The sequence below is a fragment of the Harpia harpyja genome, chromosome 13 (assembly GCF_026419915.1).
Source record: "Harpia harpyja isolate bHarHar1 chromosome 13, bHarHar1 primary haplotype, whole genome shotgun sequence".
In the NCBI taxonomy this organism is placed as follows: Eukaryota; Metazoa; Chordata; class Aves; order Accipitriformes; family Accipitridae; genus Harpia; species Harpia harpyja.
In genome coordinates this window covers 41102302-41123435 of record NC_068952.1, presented here as the reverse complement: position 1 = coordinate 41123435, position 21134 = coordinate 41102302, and the positions used below count along the sequence as shown (strand labels likewise).

General features: G+C 41.7%; 1 protein-coding gene across 2 annotated transcripts in view; it reads right to left on the bottom strand.

Moving 5' to 3' along the window:
- Window positions 1–21134, bottom strand: part of XPO7 (exportin 7) — a 50019-nt gene that overhangs the window by 16825 nt on the left and 12060 nt on the right. The window contains exons 2-11 of one of the 2 annotated variants that reach the window (XM_052805341.1): window positions 15577–15723; window positions 13770–13863; window positions 12770–12936; window positions 10571–10663; window positions 7185–7289; window positions 4592–4757; window positions 3959–4032; window positions 2416–2535; window positions 2030–2176; window positions 1029–1201 (exon numbers count right to left, since the gene is read on the bottom strand). In XM_052805341.1, the coding sequence (XP_052661301.1) occupies window positions 1029–1201; window positions 2030–2176; window positions 2416–2535; window positions 3959–4032; window positions 4592–4757; window positions 7185–7289; window positions 10571–10663; window positions 12770–12936; window positions 13770–13863; window positions 15577–15723 (1286 nt within the window). The remainder of the gene's footprint in view (window positions 1–1028; window positions 1202–2029; window positions 2177–2415; window positions 2536–3958; window positions 4033–4591; window positions 4758–7184; window positions 7290–10570; window positions 10664–12769; window positions 12937–13769; window positions 13864–15576; window positions 15724–21134) is intronic. The other variant, XM_052805342.1, reaches the window with a different exon arrangement.

Genomic DNA, 21134 nt, shown 5'->3' with positions numbered 1-21134 from the left:
GAAAGAGAATGCTTTCCCAGGCATACACCAATTCCAATGACTAAAGTCTCTGCCTCTACTATTTGTCACTATGGAGAGCTACACAGACCAACGTAACCATCTGATTGTTAACTGCGGCCATAAATCAGACAAACAGTAGCGGTTCAGGTGGAAAGGCCATCAGGACCTGGGATGAGTAAGCTCTTCTTACGTCTTTAACATTTATCCAGGTCTTTGAACAGAACGTGCAGAGCCAAGAACAAGGTCTCTGTCTGATTGTCTTTGTATAACAAAGCTTTCCATCTTTCTCAATGTTTTAGCTGCCTTTTCCTCTAAATACGCTAACCTCAACAATAAGTTTATTGCGAACTCCAGAACTAGCTAAACCTGCTGCTCCTCCCTTGCATTGCTAGATAGCTAAAAAGGTATAAGCTGATCAGTCTTCCTTAAGGGAGGCATTATTTTTCTATACTTGACCATCTGTTTTCATCAAACACAAACACACACAAGGTAGAATTCATCCCACACAAATTCAGGCACTGCAACAGAGTCCTGAAGGCTGCCCCAACACTCAAAGGAAGAAAAAAAATACAACCCAAAAAACAAAACAAAACCCCCAACTTTCAGGTATAATTTGTGCCATCCTACAGCAGAGATCCAAAAATTAAGCGAATCACACTTTGCATACTTATTCCTCTCTGCTACAAAGGCAATTCGGAGTGTAAACAGTATGCTGTGGATGTATGATGCTAGATAAGATGAATTTTACCCATAACATGTCGGAGACCGCTCAGATCAATCTCAGCCATTTGAGATTGAGCAAGGTCTGAAAAAAAACAGCTTAAAACAATTTAAAAATCTCTTTTTTATAAGCAACAGAATTTGCGATTTAGGTAAGCCTCCCTTAGAAATCTTTTGGTGACTCACAAAACTTCCTGCAGTCATGCCCATTTTTAAAACAAAACTCAGAAAAGAAACACATTAGAGCCTTCTGCGTTAGACCCTGGTGCCAACAAGCAGAAGTGCTGCCACCTCTCTGCTTTTCTTACCTCAATATGATGTGCACAGATTCCAGCCTGGATGTGATGTAAGCTTTTGTGACTTCTGGTGTGTATGTTTCAAGCATGTGAGGCTCTGTGGCTTTAACATAGGGCACTGATGCAGCCAGCCGCTGCCACAAGCTTAGGAGATAGTGAACACTGTTCGGTGCGAACTCCCAGTGCTACCAGGAGCCAAGAGAGAAAAAAGGAAAGGAAACGAGTGAGTTATGGCCTTGATTGTTTTACCCATACTATTTTGACTCATGTAGCACTAGATATAGCAACAGCTAAAAGCTTTTATGATCTGGTTGCCAATTTTAACAATGAAATTCAGTTCACACCTGGATTCAGCGGGTATTATCAGCATTCAGTAAAGACTGAAAGATAATCCCGAGTTCCTAGGCTGTGTAACTGAGCCAAAGCCTTTGGTCCCAAACTACTACTGAGCTCATACTGTAGCACTCTGCAGACAGCTCCCCAAACAGAATGTACAGTTTTTAAAGCTGTTTTCCAGATAAATATCAAAATTTAACAAACAAAGGTATTATGTAAGCTATACAATTTTTTTTAAACCATATTCTGTGCAGGGGTATAATTACAAGCTGTATACCAGTGGAAAACTCAGTGGGAATATGGCATGATATTCATATTACTAGCAATCCCTGCAACTGCATTTTAATAGTGAAGTGATACATAATTCTAAAAATAAGCCTTATTTAACAAGGTTTGGTTTTTTGTTGTTTTTTTTTTTTCCCCTGCTAGGACATGGAAAGACTCTGGAGGCATAGCAACCCTGCCTTCCTCCACATACTGCTCCTGTTCCATTCAGCAGGAATTCACAGAATAATCAATGCTACACCACAGGATTCTGTCACAGAGTTTGCAGGGTTTTTTGGTAAAAATAACATACAGTGAATTAAGGGGCAAAGAACAGACAAGAGGGTTATAATTTTGTTTCAGAAGACAAGGGGCATAAAGACCCATTGAGGGTAAGTAAAACCACTTTGTACCTGCAGGCTGGTCACGGTGAAGTTGGCAATGAGTCGGATGACCTCGGGGTAGTTCTCCACCTTCACCAGCTCTCCCAACTGGTAATTGCTTTTCAATCGGGCCAGCAATCGGCAGAACTCATGGTAGTTATTTGGGTCTGACAAACTCTGAGAGGAGAAAAAGAGAAGAATTGAGAAACAGCACTACTTTGCAACATATGGCAGTCAGCTAAAAGAGGCGCAGATTTATGGTGAAACAGCAGGAAAAGGCAAAGAGCAGCAAGGTGTTACTCCCTTCTCCCCAGTGCCACAAGTAGGACATGTACATTAGAAAGTATTTTTGGTGAAGAAACTCGATGCAGAGGAAACAGAGACACAATTCCACTGACTGCATCTGAAATACTCACCTGTGGGTTTTCCAGTATTCGTTTAACTCCATCAACGAGATGAGATAAAAACTTTGCTCTTTCCGCATTGTTGAAGAGGGATCTGCGTACAGAGGCTATCTGCACTAGGCAGGATAAAACCTAAAAGACGCAAAGAGAATAAAATAGAAAGGGAGGGATTAGAACAGTGAAATGAACAGCACGTTTCCTTTTCATGACACAACAAATCATTTAAGTCTGATGCTCCTTTGCATGCTACACGACAGCTCCTTCATCTTTGCAATTCTGTGTAGTCTACGTAAAAGTGTAGAAACAAATTACAGCAGAGAGAAAAAACCACATCACCCAAAGGAACATCTCTATCCTGACAGTCAAAGGTGTGTCCAAACTCTGGTCCCCAAAATGCTGGGATTTCTTCAGATGAAGAACACAGATTGCATAAGACTGAAAACAGACTAGGACTGGCTGGGAAAGCTGGGAAACTTAACACAGACTTGGAAAAGTATCGCAGAAGATAGAAGACTGGCAAGAAAAAAATATTAAATTGTTCTCAACCCAAACCTCTGAAATTTAAATCAAGAGCAAATTCCCAAGGTGCAGCTGCAGTAGTAACAGGCTGGTGAGCAGGATTTGGAAGAGCAGCGGCAGTCAGTTATGACTAGCACCCTGCAATCCTTATCCGGAGGCAAAGCCCCATTCCCTCTGACCAGTGTAAGGACTACCTGCTCAACTGCTAAGCCTCTCATTCTTGCTGGTTCTTACATTTCCTGATCAAAGAGGCAGGACAATTAGAGGCGTAATTGTTTCAGATTTCTATTCAGTAACAAAAAAAAAAAAAAAAAAAAAAAAAAAAGTCTTACACTGTTAAAATCTCTTATGAATATTTGAGGCTTTAAATTCAGAATTAGCGAGTAACCCTTCAACATAATGAACAGTACTGAGAGTCTCAGCAGAAAAAATACTTCTGAAGGACCCTTCTCTCCCTAGCCAAAGGGCATGTTTTCATTGTAGCATTAATTATGAAAAATATTTATCCGATAGATAAATGCCTGGCAGGCAATTTTTTCAGGAGGAAATAATCCAACTTTTAGTTCAGTTATGCTATTGGCCATTTCATCCAACTGGGACACGGCCTAGTTTTAAAGTGTGGAAGGAGAAACTACATTTTGCAGTTGTGCTCCCAGACTTGCTACCTACTCGCAGAATGGTTTTAGGATCAACTTAGCAGCACGGTGGAAATAACATAAGCTACATCCCTCAAAAAGGGCTTACTGGCAGAGTGAGCAGGCAGAGCCTAGGCTACACAAGGACAAAGAAGTAGGTTGGACTTCCAGCAAAACAAGCTGCTCTTAGGTCAAATCCAAAGCCTGCAGATGCATCAAAACTATTAGCAGCAGCAGCACTGGACCAGCCTCCCTGTTGTCGCTGTAGCACAAGGCAGTGCCTTCAAAGTAAAGGTCTGAAGTCAGCCTATGGCATTTTAACCAACAGTAAATCTCCCAGATGAATCCTACAAACACTTTCTGGTAGTGGAGTCTGTAAGGAAAATAAACACTTAACTTACCAGGGGAGAAAACGAAGGAGGGATGGAATGATAAAGATCAAAAAACAACTGAAGGGTCGAAGAATCCAAGAATGCTGAAACAGAACGGAGCATTTTACTGAGAACACCTCCATTTACTGCTTTCCATAGGTCTAATGCTTATCTTATCAACAATGGCATGTGTACTTGTCACATGAAGTACCATGCTTTAAGAAAATTTCCAAAGGATTTTACATTTTTACACAATTGCCCTTCCTAGAAATAAAGTAAACCCACTGGTACTTGGTACTAAGACAAAATTACAGGAAAATATTTTAAAAACACAATCTGTGAAACTGCCTACAAAATGACTGGTGAGAACAGAAAGGATATTGAGAACAGGTACTGACTTATTTGTTATTTACATTTAAAAAAAAAGTTTACCGTTTCTTGAATTGGCAGGTGTAAGACTGGAAGGGTAGAGGAGTGTTTTTATAGCTCAAGATGGCCAACCCAAACTGAACTGCATTTGTAATCACACTAAGAAAAGGCTGGATTCTACATCTGGCATTGTATGCAAAAGTTTATTTGTTAAGTACAGAGAGGGCTTTAGCAAATCACCCATGCTTTCAGCTGGTATGCTGTAGATTAGCCCTCTTCCTCCAGCAAGATTACCTGATCTCCAACTGGTTGGGATCTGCACAGTGCAAAGATCATCTGAGGACTCGTCTGTTGATGTGCCAATGAAATCGAAGTTCAGGCAATTATGTGTGAGCTTAAGCAGCTGCATGAGCAGACCATGCTGGCTTTCATCATTTAGATTCAGGTTCTTCCCAGAAGCCTATAAAATACATCAGATTAAAAAAAGTAAAAAGAAAAAAAAAAAATCAAGGTGACAGCTGAGTTTGAGGCAGGTATTCAACTTTAAACAGGATGCGGCAACCATAAGGATCATATGCCACAAGCACCAACCCCAGCTATCGCATACTTTTACAGACAGCATGTGTATTTACATGCTTAGTCTTTACACAAGATGGATAAACAGACAGTGCTTTCTTTTTCACTGGGCTTGTACTGCACAGGAGAAAAGCAGCCAGGCTTGCCAGCCTGCAATTAAACTGTGAGATTTAGGAGATAAGGAAGTTCTTATTAAGGTTAAACACAAGAACACATTTTCTGCCTGACAAGCACCTAGCAGCAGGGAATCCTGTTGCTCCACCTAACCCTCATATGGAAATGAGTGCATTCACTTTTGTTGCACAGATGATCTGTATAAGCTCTGCTCCGGTTACAACACTCTGCTATGGGCAGGGAAAACATGGACACTCAAGTAACACAAAGAACTCGGCGGACATGAAATGCTAAGTCATTTCACTGCAGTTTAAATGTAGCACTCAGGTCTGTACTCCAGGGACAGGCCAGCCCCTCTATCCTTTGTATTATCACTCTGTACTTTAACCAAAACTAACTTCTTCCAGCTTAAGTCTATTGCAAATAACACACTGCACTGTGCCGACACTGCCAGTGGTCGCTGGAATGTCTTCCTCACTCTCTCCACTGTATCACAAAGACTTACTCTTCTGGGGCTGCCTAAATGCACCCTGTTTTACGGAGATAGATACAGACATGATCATTGGTTTCTTGCAGCCCAATCCTCCCCAGTCGAAAGGATCACCTTAGAAACTTCTGCTTTATATACAGAAGCTCGAGACAGCTACTATTAGACAAAAAAAAGACATAAATTGTGTAGCAGGTGTTTAATCACAGGAAAACAAGGATGTTGCATGAGACAACAGAGAACATTCCAACTTGTCTTAAACCACAGCATCGCAAGAAACAAAAGCAAGATGATTAAGAGTTAAGGTGGAAAACTAGAGGGGCTTCCTCCTGAGACAAGCCGTGTCTTTCTAGTCTTTAAGTCCCCATGGTCATGCAGCAACAGTTGTGTGGGCAATAGCTCAGCCAGAGCTACACGTACAGGACAACAGTGCAATTCAGGGGACACCAGGTTAACAAGGTCTGGTTTATGCCTCATGGCTGAGTACCAGCACTTGCTGAATTTTCTCCAAGTCTGGGCAGTTATAAGGACCCTGTCCTGCCTGTACCTCCCCAGGTGCTTCTTTTCACAAAACTAGAGGAATCCTTTCATTTCTGAGACCTCTAATTGACCATCAAATGCACCTGAAATAAGCCAATGAATTCAAAAGTTACCAAAGCTGTTATGGTTCAGGAGGATGGGTGCATGGGAAAGGATCACTAGCATAATTGTACAAGCCTTGCTTCCTTTAGAAACCAGGAGGAGAAAAAAAGATCAAGTTACACCCATGTACCCACCTTTATTAGTGACAGAACCAGAGCTGCTCATTTTGAAATATCTTTAAAATAAAATTTCCTTTCACTCTTTGTGCTATTTGTCAGCTTTGACACTTCACTCAGCTAGAAGGATAAAAGTTAAACTAATCAAACCTGTGCTACTGCCACTCAGTTTATTGGGATAGACTCTCTCGTATGGGGCTATTTTTGAAGGCACCATTAGAACTCCAGATTAGCTTTTTAGAAAAGAAACATGATGCACAATCAAGAATTTTCTTCAGATAATCTACCTGCTCACAAAAAATACGCACGTGCTACTTCAGCTGAAAGAAAAACTGCTTTTTGGGGGGTAAAACCCAACCCTACTAGCAGAGCATTGCTACCTTGTCCCAAGGTTAAGTATTTTTAAGCAAGTTAACTCACGTGTGATAATTAGCACAAAATAAAAACCTGTGGAACATAAGACAGTCTAATATTCATCATGAGTTAAAACATCAAGGACAATCTTTAGTCTCAATCTATTAAACCTATCTTCACTAGTATTTTTTCTCTCACCATGTGGGTTTTAAACTGAGGGTAAAAAAAAGAAAGAGACAAAGACTTATTTTACAGGAAACCACTCTGCCAGTACTGTAAATCAAAGATATTTAAAATGTAAAACAAACGTATCATCTCTTTCCTGATGCTTTAAGACAGGAAAGTTTAACCCAAGCCAGGCATGTATGTTCAATCAAAATTGTTGAAGAGAGTTTTATTTCTGTATTTGTGTCATGTTCATTTTTTGTTTTGTTAATACAAACCTAAGTCAAAGCTTTGCTGAAAAACAAGTCCAGAACATAGCTTTTAGAACAAGAGCGCTCGTTCCCGGAGAGTTACATCAGACGGAACTTCAGCCCAAAGTCTGTTGCCTCAACATACAGCCCCCAAGAGAGATGACAAATGACAGTCTCCTTACCTGTTTCAGTAAATTGCATGACAGTGTGAAAATATCAAATAAGGATGAGTCTCGGAAGGAAGAGGCTATTTTCCTGTGCTTGGTCAGTGGATGAGTAGTATCCGCCTGAGCAGAGAGAAAACCAGCGCTTAGAACTGATAGGCAGAGGTGGAACAAGACCAGCAGAACCCATAGGAACCCTGTTAAGCACTGGGACATGAAGGTTTCCCTCCCCAGAGCGATGTCACACCAGCTGGCTAAACCAGGGGGATGCACTGCCACTGTGTATGTGCTGCTACTGCAGAACAGTGGTTCTTCCACGAATAAAATAGTATTGCTGGCTGATGGATGACAGGACTTTACACCTACAATACTTACAACGCAGTTTCACTGTACCCCTGCCAGAAAAGAGGGTTGGGTTTACTCTCTTCCAAAGCAGAATCAACAGCAGTATTTTCAACAGCAGTTAAGTCATTTTAGAAACTTGAACACCGCTTTCTTAAGTGCTCCGAACTCCTAAGAGTTAAATCCTACCTGAAGCCGCTGGGCAGACACATGGTCAACTACTAGCAATTATAATTCCCCTCCTGAACCTGCACAGATGAGAAGAAAACTAGAAGGACAGTTAACCAGTGACAGCCAGTTTGGACTTTGCTGTACCTACTATAAACTCCAGTTCTGGACCTCTCATCGTATCAGAATAAAAAGCTGACATGATCTAAGAGGCAAACACACACATATTGCTTTATACTGGATAACAAAGTCTCCAACTGATTCAACCAATGCATTCCAGCATGGGCCAGCACAGGCAAACAGCAGCAGAACTTATGTCACTTCATAGACTATTTTCTAGGAAGAGGAGAAAAGTGAAGTGATACTTGACATCTTCGCCATTTATTTGAACACAGGCTGGCAAAACTCCACTTGCCCAGGATGAATTATCCGATGGGCAGTCAGTTATCGTCGTGCATCTGGGATGGAACCTTCTTGCAGCCCAGTGCAGATGCACATAACATGAATCTCCATTTTCTTTATGCTTTTGTTACTACCTCTGTTAACTTAAATATGCACACATCTCATCCAGTATTGCAGGAACCAGTACAGCTCTAACCACTGCAGACCTCACTAACGTACTAACCTTCACAATGACCCCATGGAGGATGCAAACGCTCTTGTCTCTTGTATTATAGGTGAGAAAGAGAAGCCCTCCATCACCCAGTAGCTGGTGGCAGATCAGAACTGGACCTAAATTTGTCAGGTGCTCTAATGACTGAATTATGATTCCTCAGCTCGTGCTATTAGACTTCAGGGTCTTTAAGAAAATAAGCATTATTTACTTTCTCCATGGTTATTACAAATCTCATGTATTTCTGGGCTTGTGGCAAATGAGCATTTCCTTTTTCTTCACCACAAGATCATGAGGCTTAAATCAGTGAACTTCTACAATACAGTGGACACACAGTACCTCTGGGCAAGTCTGTGCAGTACTTACAGGATGAAAACTGATACTTCAAAACAGGTACTAGCACTCTGTTTTATTTGTACTGTGAGCTTTTGGAACAGAAGTTTTAGTAAACAGAGCTCTAGAAAACGCGGCTCTCATGCAATGTAGTTCGAAGTTTAAATAGTTATCAAAAAAGCCTGAAGAGAAGCCCCAGAAGGGGTTTTTGGGTGTTTTTTTGCTATGTACGCGTAGATGACCCCACTCTGATGAGTGGGCATGTTGGCAGATTTATTATTTTGCAAGTAATGGCAGTTTTAGACTTTCCAAGATGAGTCACTGAATCCAGCCCTGTGCAATTGCTGGCACAAAGCACATTTAGGAATGAGTAGTAAACTGTGGCAGATTTAATATCCAAGATACTAGGAAGAGATTTTTTGATCAGTCCTTAACTTCGTTGCTTATTTTAGTATCAACCTGTAGAGATTCTGGAACTGGGATAGGTGACAGTTTCTGTGCAGAACATTATCCTGCAAGCAGAAGCTGTAGCCCTGTACAAAGATGCTGATGTACTAATTTATAGAGTTAAACAGACTTGCTTTCACCCTTGATGCGAGGAAGTGAAGGATCAGATCTCTGCGGAGATGGAGCAAGGATTGTACAAAAGTGTGGGCAAGGAAATCGTAATGGTAACAAGACATGGCTTAAGAGTTAGGAGGAGATCTATGGGTTAGGATTTACTGATCAGGCCAGGCTTGAAGAATGAAAGTGAATTTGGGGTCTGAAATGGATGCAGAAGCCATTCAGATTACACCACAGGGCTCGGGAAGGTCAGAGGTGCTGAACTTCATCAAGTCCAGCAGAAGAATCTGGTGCTTTGCCCTGGCCAGGACAAAATCTTCTCCTCCATTTCCAGTTCTGAAAACAATTTGTAATCATCCTTCAAATCCCACTCAAGGACCTATCCGTTCCAATGCCTGGATTACTCAATATACCAGTAAAATGAAAGGCTAGTTTCCTTAGTAAGATATTAAAAATCAAATACTTAGTTACTGGTACTCTCTGCAAAATTAGAGACATTTATACACATGGCAACCCTCACGCTGTCTTAGGACTGTGCTAGCCATCAACGGTGCTACAGCAAAGTCTGCCTCACTGATTAGGAAAACGATGTCAGCTTCGATAGCACCATGTAAAGCCACTTGTTCCAGCTTTCAACATAAATACCGAGAGGTGGCATAACATTAGAGGGCTCTACAAACCACTGAACTAACTAACCTGGAAAGACTTGCTGCAGCTGGCATGACTGGGTGCCATACCAGAGCACCACAGACTCGGCGTGCCCAGTCGTTCTTCTGCCAGTCACCCAGGGCCAGGGCTGTGCAAGGGACTGAGCACTCAGCCCCAATAAACCAGCAGAATTTGACAACTACCTGCTGAGAACGCTATGAAATCTAATAGTGAATGAAAAGGACGCCTTAAAAATCTGCACAATTTGACAAATCCTCTTTGTTTCATCTCCCTGGTCAATACGGAGGAGGGCACGCTCCATTCACTTCTTGGCACAAGAATGCTGTAAGCTGAAACAATGCACAGGGACCAACAACAGAAGGTGCTAGGGATGTCCTCACGCTCGGGGCTTTGTCCTCACTAGGTAGGCTTGGCTAGTTGCTTAGCACTGTTCCTTCCTTTTTCATCTCAAAAGATTACATCCAAATATGAGAGAAGATGAAAGATGCCAGCGAAACAAAACAATTCCTCAGGACAGGAGGTTTCAGCATCTTACCACAACAATAAGTGACTGCGTAAAAATAATAAAAAACCAAACCAAAACCAAACAAAAAACCAAAACACCAACCACACAACATCCCCTCCCCACCAAAAAAACCCCCAAACAAAAACCCCCAAACAATGCACAGACACACAGCAGGACACAACAATATGAATGAGAAAATTGGACACTTACTTCACTGAGGAAGGCTGTAGCACTTACTTGATTAATTTCATTAGTTAGTTGGGACAGGATTGTCACTCCTATGATGCAGTGCTCTACACTATCCTGAGGAAGGAAAGCGGGACAAGGAACACAGTTAGCAGTGCCAGGATGCTTTCATTAAGCTTCACCATCATCCAAAGACCTTTCTGCTTGGAAGATTTCTGACATGTTTGCCTAGAAATGCATTATCTTTGTAGTATTGTGATTGGCAAAAAAGCCCATGAGCAATACCAAGCAGAGAATTTAAAACGTGTTTTTAAAGTACTTGTTGTTAGCAATGCAAAGGGTTCTAAAGAGTTCAGTAACATGAGCTAATAGAAGTAGGCACCTTTTATTTAATAGTTTCATCAACATCTTTGTGTTATGCCCTAACTCTGAAAAGATTTATTTAGAATTTTTTTTTTTTAATCAGTTTGTTTAATTCTAACAGAGGCTGTGGTAAAACGTGCAGAAATTTCTGCAATACTAGGATGAGTATTAAGGTCACCAGATGAAAACTCTGGGAAATAAACATTCCCCCCCCCTCCCCTTTTTAAACTACAGACCTTGAACAACATGAGTAGCAGCTGACCAAGTTTCTCCACACACCCGCCCCACAACCCTCCTGCCAAGAAGGACAGCCTATCTCCCAGTGAAGGGAGTCCATTCTTCACAGCCTGTTCAGCCTCTGGCTGCACTTGAGACTGCCAACAAGGGGCCAATTGTGAACTGAGTCTGTTACAGATACCTCTTCACTAGAAACGGTAATCCATTTATCAAATGCTTTAAGAGAAACAACCTGTATTGTTCCTTTGCCCCAGTTTCTGTTCTGTAACTTCCCTTTCCTAGCTCCACCTTGCTTTGCACCTTCTGCACAAATTGCCCTGATCGCCAGCTTCAAAGACTGAACTCATCTGCAATAGAGAAATTCAAGCATATACAGGCTTGGGACCTTGGCCACTTCTTTACTGGAGCCATCTCTTGATGACAGTCTCAGTATTTACAAGATAATATCTAGACAGAAGCCACTGGAAAACCTTGCTGAACCATGTCTTTAAAAAAGTGCAGCCTCCTGTACACTTTAACAGCCGGAACAGGTAACTTGAGCAAAGGGGAACAGACCATCTCAAACTGAACACAGCAAATAGATATTCACACCATTTAATTAGGTTCCTGATTAAAAAGCACACATTCCCTATGTCACGAGCCAGGAGAGTGAGGACTCTAGCTCTGATAATTTCAGCTAGGAGCACCTGCAAACTATTTGGGACATAGTTACCAGCCCAGAAAGGAACATAATCTTTAAATTACTTAACACCTTCTAGATCTTACTTCACTGCAGATACCAGTAAATGCCTAAAATAATAGTAGTTAGCCTGTTTTCTGAATGCCCACACTCTACCACTCCAGAATTAAAAGCCCTGTACACATTACATCTCCTCTTCCACACCGGGAAGAACTTCTGGTCATTTTGATTTCTTCTACTGTCTTCCTCCAACTCTTGATTTTGCGACAAATTTCAGAGCAAATAAATCAGTATTCATAGTGTTACAGGATTTACTGATCTCTCTGGGAGGAAGTTTCAGTTTGGAGACAGCTGTTGATAATAATGCAACCTTTCTACTAAACAGTCTTTTGGGTTGGAAATGAAACCCTGCACTGTGGTGACAGCATGTATATTTATGAAACAACAGTCAGGACTTCTAAAGAAAATTGCTAACAATAATGTTTGTGTAACACACTAGTTTTAAGCTACATTTTGCTATGATAACTTAGCGAAATATCAAACCTGACTTCCATGGATATATCACCCTTGCAGTGAATGAAAGCAAGTCAAGCATGGCACATATTTCCCTCATAGACAATAAGCCCACGTTTACCATTTTGCACTAATCGGCATGGCGTATTTAAGCTTCAGAACTTGAAAGAAGAATTGTGCAACTGGAATGCTAAAGATGTGTCTCACCACTGAATACTAATGGTGGCAGTTTTCAGAGCTAAATCCCTGCCCCACCAAACTTTTAATTATAAAAACTGACCTGTCCTGCCAGTTGGCAGCTGCTTAGCCTTGGCAGTCACTATTCACAGATGAAAGACTGGACAGAGGATACCAAGGTGCAAAACAATAACTGAAAATGCACAGACTTTCAAATCCCACAAGGTGTGTATTCATCTTACAAAAAATCTGACCTGTAAAAACCTTGTGACATCTGTGATCACGTTCCTGAAGACATATTCATCCTTCTGACAGTCAAACCAGCCCAACTTTGTGATCCTGGCATATAACTGGATTAGTGCTTGTGTGACAAAGGTTGCCAACTTTGGCCTAGTGGCAAGGTAGTTGAGCACATAGTTCCCTGAAACACAGAGAAGAGGGGTATCTGTAGTCAAAAACTTGGCAGATGGAACTGAGATGGTAACACTGATAGGAAAAAGCAGCTTTCCAAAAGCTGTTAAAAAAAAATCAGCACAGTAGTGGTTTAGATACAAATGTTGACCTTTTACTTCTGCCTTTAACATACTAAAGTTGTGGAACAGATTTGGGAAGTGGTTAGAGACAGGTGAGAGTTTCTCCCCACAAGCCTAACTTTTTTTTGTATTATCAGATTAAGTCCAATCCTCTGTAAGCACATGTAAATAGCAAGAAAAGCTGAAAATATTTCAAGACCTTTCCTCGGGGATGATCATCTACCACATCACTTATAGAAAAGCAAGCAGACTGAATGGCATTCAGACTCCTTCCTCGGAGGAAAGGAAGTATCAGCCATTCTCCAGGAAAGAGCACTGTGACAGGCTGTTCCCTTAAGAAATACTCTAAACAGTATTTCAGAGACCCATAAAGGATTTTCAGTTTTGAAACCACATCCTCAGAAGAGGCAAGCACCATGCATATTTTATACTCCAAAAGAAATTTATAAAATGCAACTGGTTTATTCACAAGCCCACCGAGTTGTCATTCCCTTCCATCTGGAAAAATTCTGTACATTTAGCCTTGAACTCTGTTAGCTAATGATATAGGTGAAAATGCCAGCTAAGAGAAACATTTTTTTGCCTTTTGGGCATCCTGTACCTTAGGATGCCCAAACTGTAAAGCACAGTAGCTTGCAGAAAACCTCCCACCTGTGGATGAAAGTCCATACAACAAGCATTCACATTAGTTTGGTTAGAAAAAATTAAGTCTTGTACTTACGAATATCTATTCGTTGTTCCAATGGTAAAGGGTTGTTTGTGCGTGACACGAGTTTTGTAAGGCATGTAGCTGCCAATAACTGGGAGTAGGATGACTGTAAAGAAAAAAAAAAAAAAACAAAAACAACAAACCACAAACAGAAGTTTACCGCACACTTCAGAAGATCAAGCAGCAATGCTGGATTTTAAGGTAATTGCTCTCTGGAAATTCGAGTTTAAAGCATTAATTTAATTGGTAAGTCTAAATACTCTACATAGCATTTACACTATGTTTTTATAGACACTAAAGTAAACCAAATACTTGAAGAAAGTGTTTAAGAAAGAAAGGAAAAGCTTTTAAAGAGTGGAAGACAACAGAACTGCCACTGAAGGCAGGAATAAAACTGCAAACATAGTCAAACTGCATGAAGTTACCTTAAACGCCATGCCTGAAAAAGACAACTAGTCCTCTGAGCCATAGGAGTACATTACTATACATTAAGAAGTACTTACAACTTCCGCTTGATTACTAAATACAGGTTAAAATTTATTTCTTACAGAACAGCACACAGACTACTGAACTGTAATCTAATTCAGGGACACAAATGATGGCATTCAACCACCTAAAACCCCTGGCTGCACCCGATTCCATAAATTACAGCCAGGGAGATGACAAGCATTTTGCATGCTAATTTCTGTAATATATAGCACTGTAGAAAGCCTAGTATCCAAGATGCAGGAAACCTATTCATTCCGACATTCCCAAGGACAGTCAGGTACAAAGTGAGTCAGATCCCGGACTGAAAAAAAAACCCTCTGGCAAGGGTCAGAGAGGCAATGGATCACACACAGAGAATGAAACTAGGCTTTAGGAACTTTCCTTTAAAAAAAAAATAAAATTATTTGTCCTCAGATAAACCAGTTATTAGTTCCCATCAGAAGAGCTTCAAATCAGTTTGTTTTGAATTCACTGGACTTCAAATTTAACAAAAAGTTAAATAATTTGCTTTGTGTAAGTTTGCTAAGCCTGTTAAGTGTCACTCTTCTCCCCTTCCCTTCACCGCCACCTCCTCCTCCTCCTGGAGGAGTTACTCTTTACAACAAACAGGCTGTCTAATGTTTCCTATTTTTGTGAACAAGGCTCCAATCTGATAGATATGAAAGCTGGATGCACGTTCTGCCGCAAGTCAAATCTTCCAAGATCATGTGGCAAAGCCATTTTAAACATTATTTGTGCTGATAGAAAGTAAAAACCAAATGGCCACTTAAAAAGAATGCTAAAAAAGTCAGGCAAGACTTACTGCTGGCGTATTTTACATCCTTTCTGTAACACTAATTCTAAAGCACATGATCTAATTTTCCCTGTTTTGAACTGCTGGATTATTAAGACAACACTATAGCAGGGGCAATTTTCCAAGGAAACATTCCAGAAGAAACACTGCTGGTTTTATCCCCTATGAACCTCTATGCACACACCATTTTCTCCCCAAAGCCTATAGAGAAGGCAGTGGTTCCCACAGTCTATGAAATACCACTGCCATAATAATGTTTTCAACTTAAAGCTTGACATGTCTGGGTGGTAGTCTGCGAAGAATGCAGCGAGGCCCACAAGACATTAGAATTGACAACCCTTTGTAGTAACCCCTGCAGCAGCATAATTAGCCATCAGAGCCAATGATTTTTTTGGCACAGGCTGCCCACAAATTGAGATATGTGAGATCATACTGGATATGGAATATAAAGACTGCATACCGGACCTTGGGGCTATTTCCCTTATCAATGCCCAAAATACCAACATACATTTTGGACAATTATATTGTTTTACATACACTCCCTCTTTCTAGAAGAAGCTGGCACTTGCTCAGGCAGTCTGGACTGTTGGTGAACTCAACCAAGGCTTTCTCTGCCTGGAGCCGTGTTGCAGTGTCTGTGGTCTCATACAGCTGCTTGCACAGGTTCTCTAGCTGGGCTAGGCTCTGGAATACAGGAAAACAAATCAATTAGTAACAAGAGGTTTAACAGTTTAGTTATGCAGCAGTTTTACCCAGGTTATATATACGTATACATACACACATAGATAATTTTACTGTTTGTGCAAAGGAAGGAAAACACTCCAACTCGTAGTTTGTTCTTCCATCAACTAAATGCATTTAACCTACCAAATTACCTGTAGAGAAATTTCACAGCTACCTCTTACACCTGACAAAGTACCACATTGTCTTCCCACTTTCACCAATTTTTACCCAAACTCAGGCACCCACTCCCAGGGTCAGCGCTGACCCAGCCTGAATGCACCGTACCACGTGGCTGATGAGGTCTGGAAAACCTCACACACCTTGCGCTGTAATGGCGATAATCCTAACCTACCCATTTTAAATAGCAAAAAAACATCCTCACATCTAGCTTTTATGTCACACAGTGTCAAATCCTCACAAACTTAGTTTATATTCCCTTTGCAGGGCACCATAACAGACTTCAGCATCCCAGGATGCTGGAAGGATCTCACATTAAATCTTCCACATTACACATGCCAAAAATACCTAAAGCAGAACAGAGAAAATGAACAATAGGATGGATGCCTTTGAGCGGTGTCTCTGTGAACGCGTTTGAAGGGAAATAAAACTACCGGGCAGATTCTGTGTGCTCAAACAACTGGAAAATATTTGCCATAAACTGTGATCCAGGCAGATGGTTTCCCCCAGTGAAATCTTAGGTGTCCTAGTTAAAACGTGGCTTCACAGATGGATATAAATACTCCCTTAGGTTCTTACTGCTAGATTAATAAGCAGGTATTTTCAACTGCTTTAGGGCTACATTCTAAGTTTCCAGGGGTAAATCATTACAAGCATACCATAACTTTTGTGCTTTTGTGCATTTGTAAAAAAGAGGATAGCATCAGTTGCCTAATTTATTTTTGGAGGACAGATTGTTATGCAAAAGCTGAGTTACCAACAGGGTCAGCCGACGGATTCATGCACCACATCAGCACACAGCTGAAAGCTTTCTTATACACAAGCGCACCAATTCCACACCAAAAGCACACAGAAGGTTCTGATGCTCTGTTGCTGAGATGATCATCAGATAACATACTGTTAGAAGAAACACAGAGGGGTACCCTCTGCAAAAATTCTCTTACCTTGTACCATACTCCAGAGCTCTGATTTTTTTTTTTTTTCCCCAAATAGCAACTTCATGGAAAATGTTGCCCTGACAGCTTCATTACTTCAGAGAAATTACAGAACTTTGCCAAATGCCAGACAGCCGTTCAACATACAGTTTTGTTTTTGAGAAAAGCAAAATCCAAAGACTTAAGCTCTGCACAGAAAACCCTCAAAAATCTAAGATTAATATAAACCATTATTAACCATAAACTATTATAAACCATATTGACTCCAGTTAAGCATTGGTCAGCAGCTGTCATTTCTTATAACAAATCCACTTTCAGTTACTTAAAATCAGTTGGCAGAGTCTACATACAGGAAGGTGCCTGTTTATGTGTATCATCTTCAGCCCAAGGACGAAACACCATTTCCCCCAAACCTCCAAAATCCCTGCGACCATTTATCAATTTGAAAAGCTACCACAACCACTCGGTCCACATGTGTACGATGGACCAAATCCTTGGGAAGCGGCTCAGCCTGGCTCCACCACGCCAGTGGGACAGCGATGCATTGCAGCCCATGGTCCCACACCAAAGCACTGAACGCTGATCCGGAATGCTGATTGCACTACAAATAATTGTAGTTTACAATTTTGGAAAAAAAGTACCTATTTTTTTACAAGTTTTACATCACCATGCATTAATTCTTCAAGAAGCTCAGGAATGGGGTTTCCCTACAGTCAGCTTTCTTCACACCTCTGAGAAACGCCAATTCCCTGCGACTTTTTGTGAGTCACATGGTGGCAATAACCATGGCTCCTTTTGTGCGACACTCACCATGACAAACATCCTTGTTTGTGCACAGTGTGTGATCCGTGCCAGCCTTCTTGCAGATTACAGTTAACTCCCTCGGAGCCAGAGGAAACACACGACCTCCGGGACTCAAACAAAACAACTCCAAAAAGCCAACCATGCTAACCAAATAGCCCATCTGCTGCCCAAGAGATACAGCACACAATATCACCGTTAAATGCCCCATTAATGACACTGTGGTCATTAAAGCACAGTTTTCCTGGGGGGGGGGGGGGGGGGGGGGGGAAATCACACACATGGAAAAGCTCGTCCAAATTATCCAGGAGTGTGAATCCAGCAACTCAATGGGAATAAACATGCACTCTATTCACGTTAGATTAAGCCAAGCATCTGCACGAGGTTTTAAACGTATTTTTAATACCTTGTCTCTTACTGTGCAGTGTCAGCTGTCCCAAGTGTCCCTGTCCAGACTATTCTCAAGTTGAAGTTCACTCAATAATTCTTCCTCACGGTATCCCCAGATACGCAGCTGCAGAGGGGGCTGCAGGATGGGGAGTATTTTGGGGCACAGTAGCAAAGCCCACGAGGGCACCTCAAAGGGAAAGCTGATGTCCCAACTTGGGAGTTTTCATCCATTATTTCATATTTGTGAATGGTCATTTTATTTTTTAATTTAATGTGCTCAAATATCCGAAAACAACATTCATGATAAGCTGTAATCCAAACAAATAAATTTCTCTGATGAAAAACCTTTAGGAATAATTTTTAGGGTTGTCTCACCAACAGATTTCTTTTCTCCTCTTGTGCCCTAACTCAATTATCTCTCACGGTGGCAGAGCAGTTAAGCTGCCCTGACACTGAATTCCAGGTTTGCAATGTTAAGTTTTCAGCGCATTTTAATATTGCCATGAGGGCAACAGAGCTCCCCTCCTCTCTGCTGACGGGGTAGAAATCAGGCTAGCCTTACTCCAGCACCCAGCTTCAACAGTCAGAGATGTTCAGGCATTAGGGGTAGCAAGTAGGTGTGGATTATTTCACTACAAACACCGGGCAATACCTACTCTTTCAACCAAGATAAAAAAATAACATTTAGTATAACGATTATGCAAGGCAAGTCCTCTGTATATTCTAGATAAGGACTAAAGCATGAGACAGCAGAGTATTTGAAACAGGGAGACGTTCTGGCATCCCACTAGTGCTGCACGTGTGGGCTGCCTTACAGGACAGAAAGGTATGCGTCCTGTGAGCAGAGAAGGAAAATACCACTGAAGACAATTACAACTAACCAAAACTTGTGTTCATGGCTCCTTTTAGAATGAACAGCTCCGAAAGCTCTTTGTAAAAAGAAGAAACCCATCCTTTGCACCTAGGGAAGGCAAGGAGACGTTGATGAGGGCTCAGGGTAGCAGGGGAGCCGATGGGGACTCTGCATCCAGGGGGGCACCCCAGCGGCTGGGATGGCATTTTAGGAGGAGAACTGCTGAGTCACAGGAGACAGCCCCAAGTGTCAAACACCTCCTCCTGCACCGGCTCCCAGCCTTCCGAATCGCTCTTATCTGCTCCTCGCACGACGGCACTGAAATCCCAGGATTTTTCTACAGTTGCACATACCATATTCTATTAACACATACTCGTACACCCGAAGTATTTTATGCAGTAACAAAAAAACCCCCACATGGTCCAATTTCTCTCATACATTGCACTGCAAAGGCTGAATGACAACCTGAAACACCGGCTATCTCCCAGCTTGGAGGATGTGTCTTAAATGCATATCGAAAAGCCTAAACTGCCACTGAATTTTTCACATAACCACCTCTCGACTCCAAGCACAGCATAGATGGCGATCACTTCACTTTTCCTCCTGTGTGCACACGCATTTTTTTTCGCCTTTGAAGCCAAGACCCAAACAATGCCTATGCTTTTTCCTCCAATAAAGTGTGGCAATTAATGCCTATTAATGGAAATCTGCATCCTATCTCAGTGTTCTTCTAAATCCAGCTTCCAGGCATGACATCTTATTTTGTCACTGCCTACAAGCCTTAGACAATTTTTTTTGCAAACAGAAGTTGAATTAAGTTTGTGTCCCCAGGAAAAAAAACCCCAAACCAATATCATATGTTTGATCCATCTCCCCAAACTGAAGTTCCTACACTACAAAGCACTGGAGGATAATGCAACACATCCTACAACTGACTCCCAACACCATTGTTTCGTATGTGGTAGAAGTGTTTTTCAACAAGGGAAGGTAAATATTTATCAGAAACCAGCAAACTCAACAAATGACTAGCAAAACTTCCACTCCCCTTCCCCCTCAAGAGCAACAAGCTCCAAGGGAAGTTTTGCTACAGACCAACAACCTACAGAGTTGGAAGACTCCTTTCCACCAGAGCCCGGCATGGAGTAAAGCTCTCTCCACCGCAGGCTGCATAGTCCTGAGCAGGAATTGCCAATCCATCAGCCTCATATGAAGTCTGCATCATGTTATTGCTTATTTTTTAATAATATCAAACACGGAGAAGTGAGTTTTCCTCCATATATGGCGCCGACTTTGTACAATCTTGGCCTCAGACGCTTGTCCACTGAGAGTAGCTGTGAAGCTCAAAATGTGGAAAAAAACCCCCAACCTATCAATCTAATTTATACTACAAGCTACAAATAAAACTCGTCACTGTTCAGTGTTTTCCCCATGGTGAAGATAAACAATGTGTGATCATCTTTAAAATGATAAATACTACAAGGAAAGTAACAGCTACCTAAAAGGAGTCCCTGGGGGATGGCTGTGGAATTGATCTTGTATTACACGGTTGCTTAAGCAACGCTCTTTACATCCAAGGGCTGCAATAAGCTCTAGGCAGGTTTAGTTCAACAGAGTTTGACTTCGCCACGCTGACAGTTCCCATTTCAGAAAATTGAGGAAACGCACGCTGTGCTCGGCGCACTCAAGATGGCAGAGCCAGAAAGTAAGCAGGAGCGTACACAGCCAGCCCCGATTGCTCGGGGGAAGCAGCCAAGCAATAACCCCACAGATTCAGACATCTAAAATGGAGTATTTGGCTTAACAAGATCAATCCAAACTTTTCTGCTGCCTGGTGGTTCTTATCATGAAGGATGTGCATTGCTGTAAATCCTCCAGGCACACATCGTTTCCAAGACATTCCTTCTTCCTGCCTTATGGTTACCGACTCCCCAAGCCAGAGATCCTGCAACATGTTTAATACAGTTATTTTTGTCCCAAGCACATTCATCCATTTTAACATCCCCCAACTGATTCGCCCATATGTTATAACCAAAGCCAGGCTTTGCAAGTGCCGGGCAACTGCAGGGCAGGCAATGAGATGTTTATGTCCCTGCTGGCTATAAGCATGCAACAGGCCCCAGAAGTAGTTACCTGTGTACCTCCAGGACGTGGCGTCATGGCGGTGGGAAGAGACCACGATCCATTTTTCCTTTCCCCCGAACATCATATATCTAAGG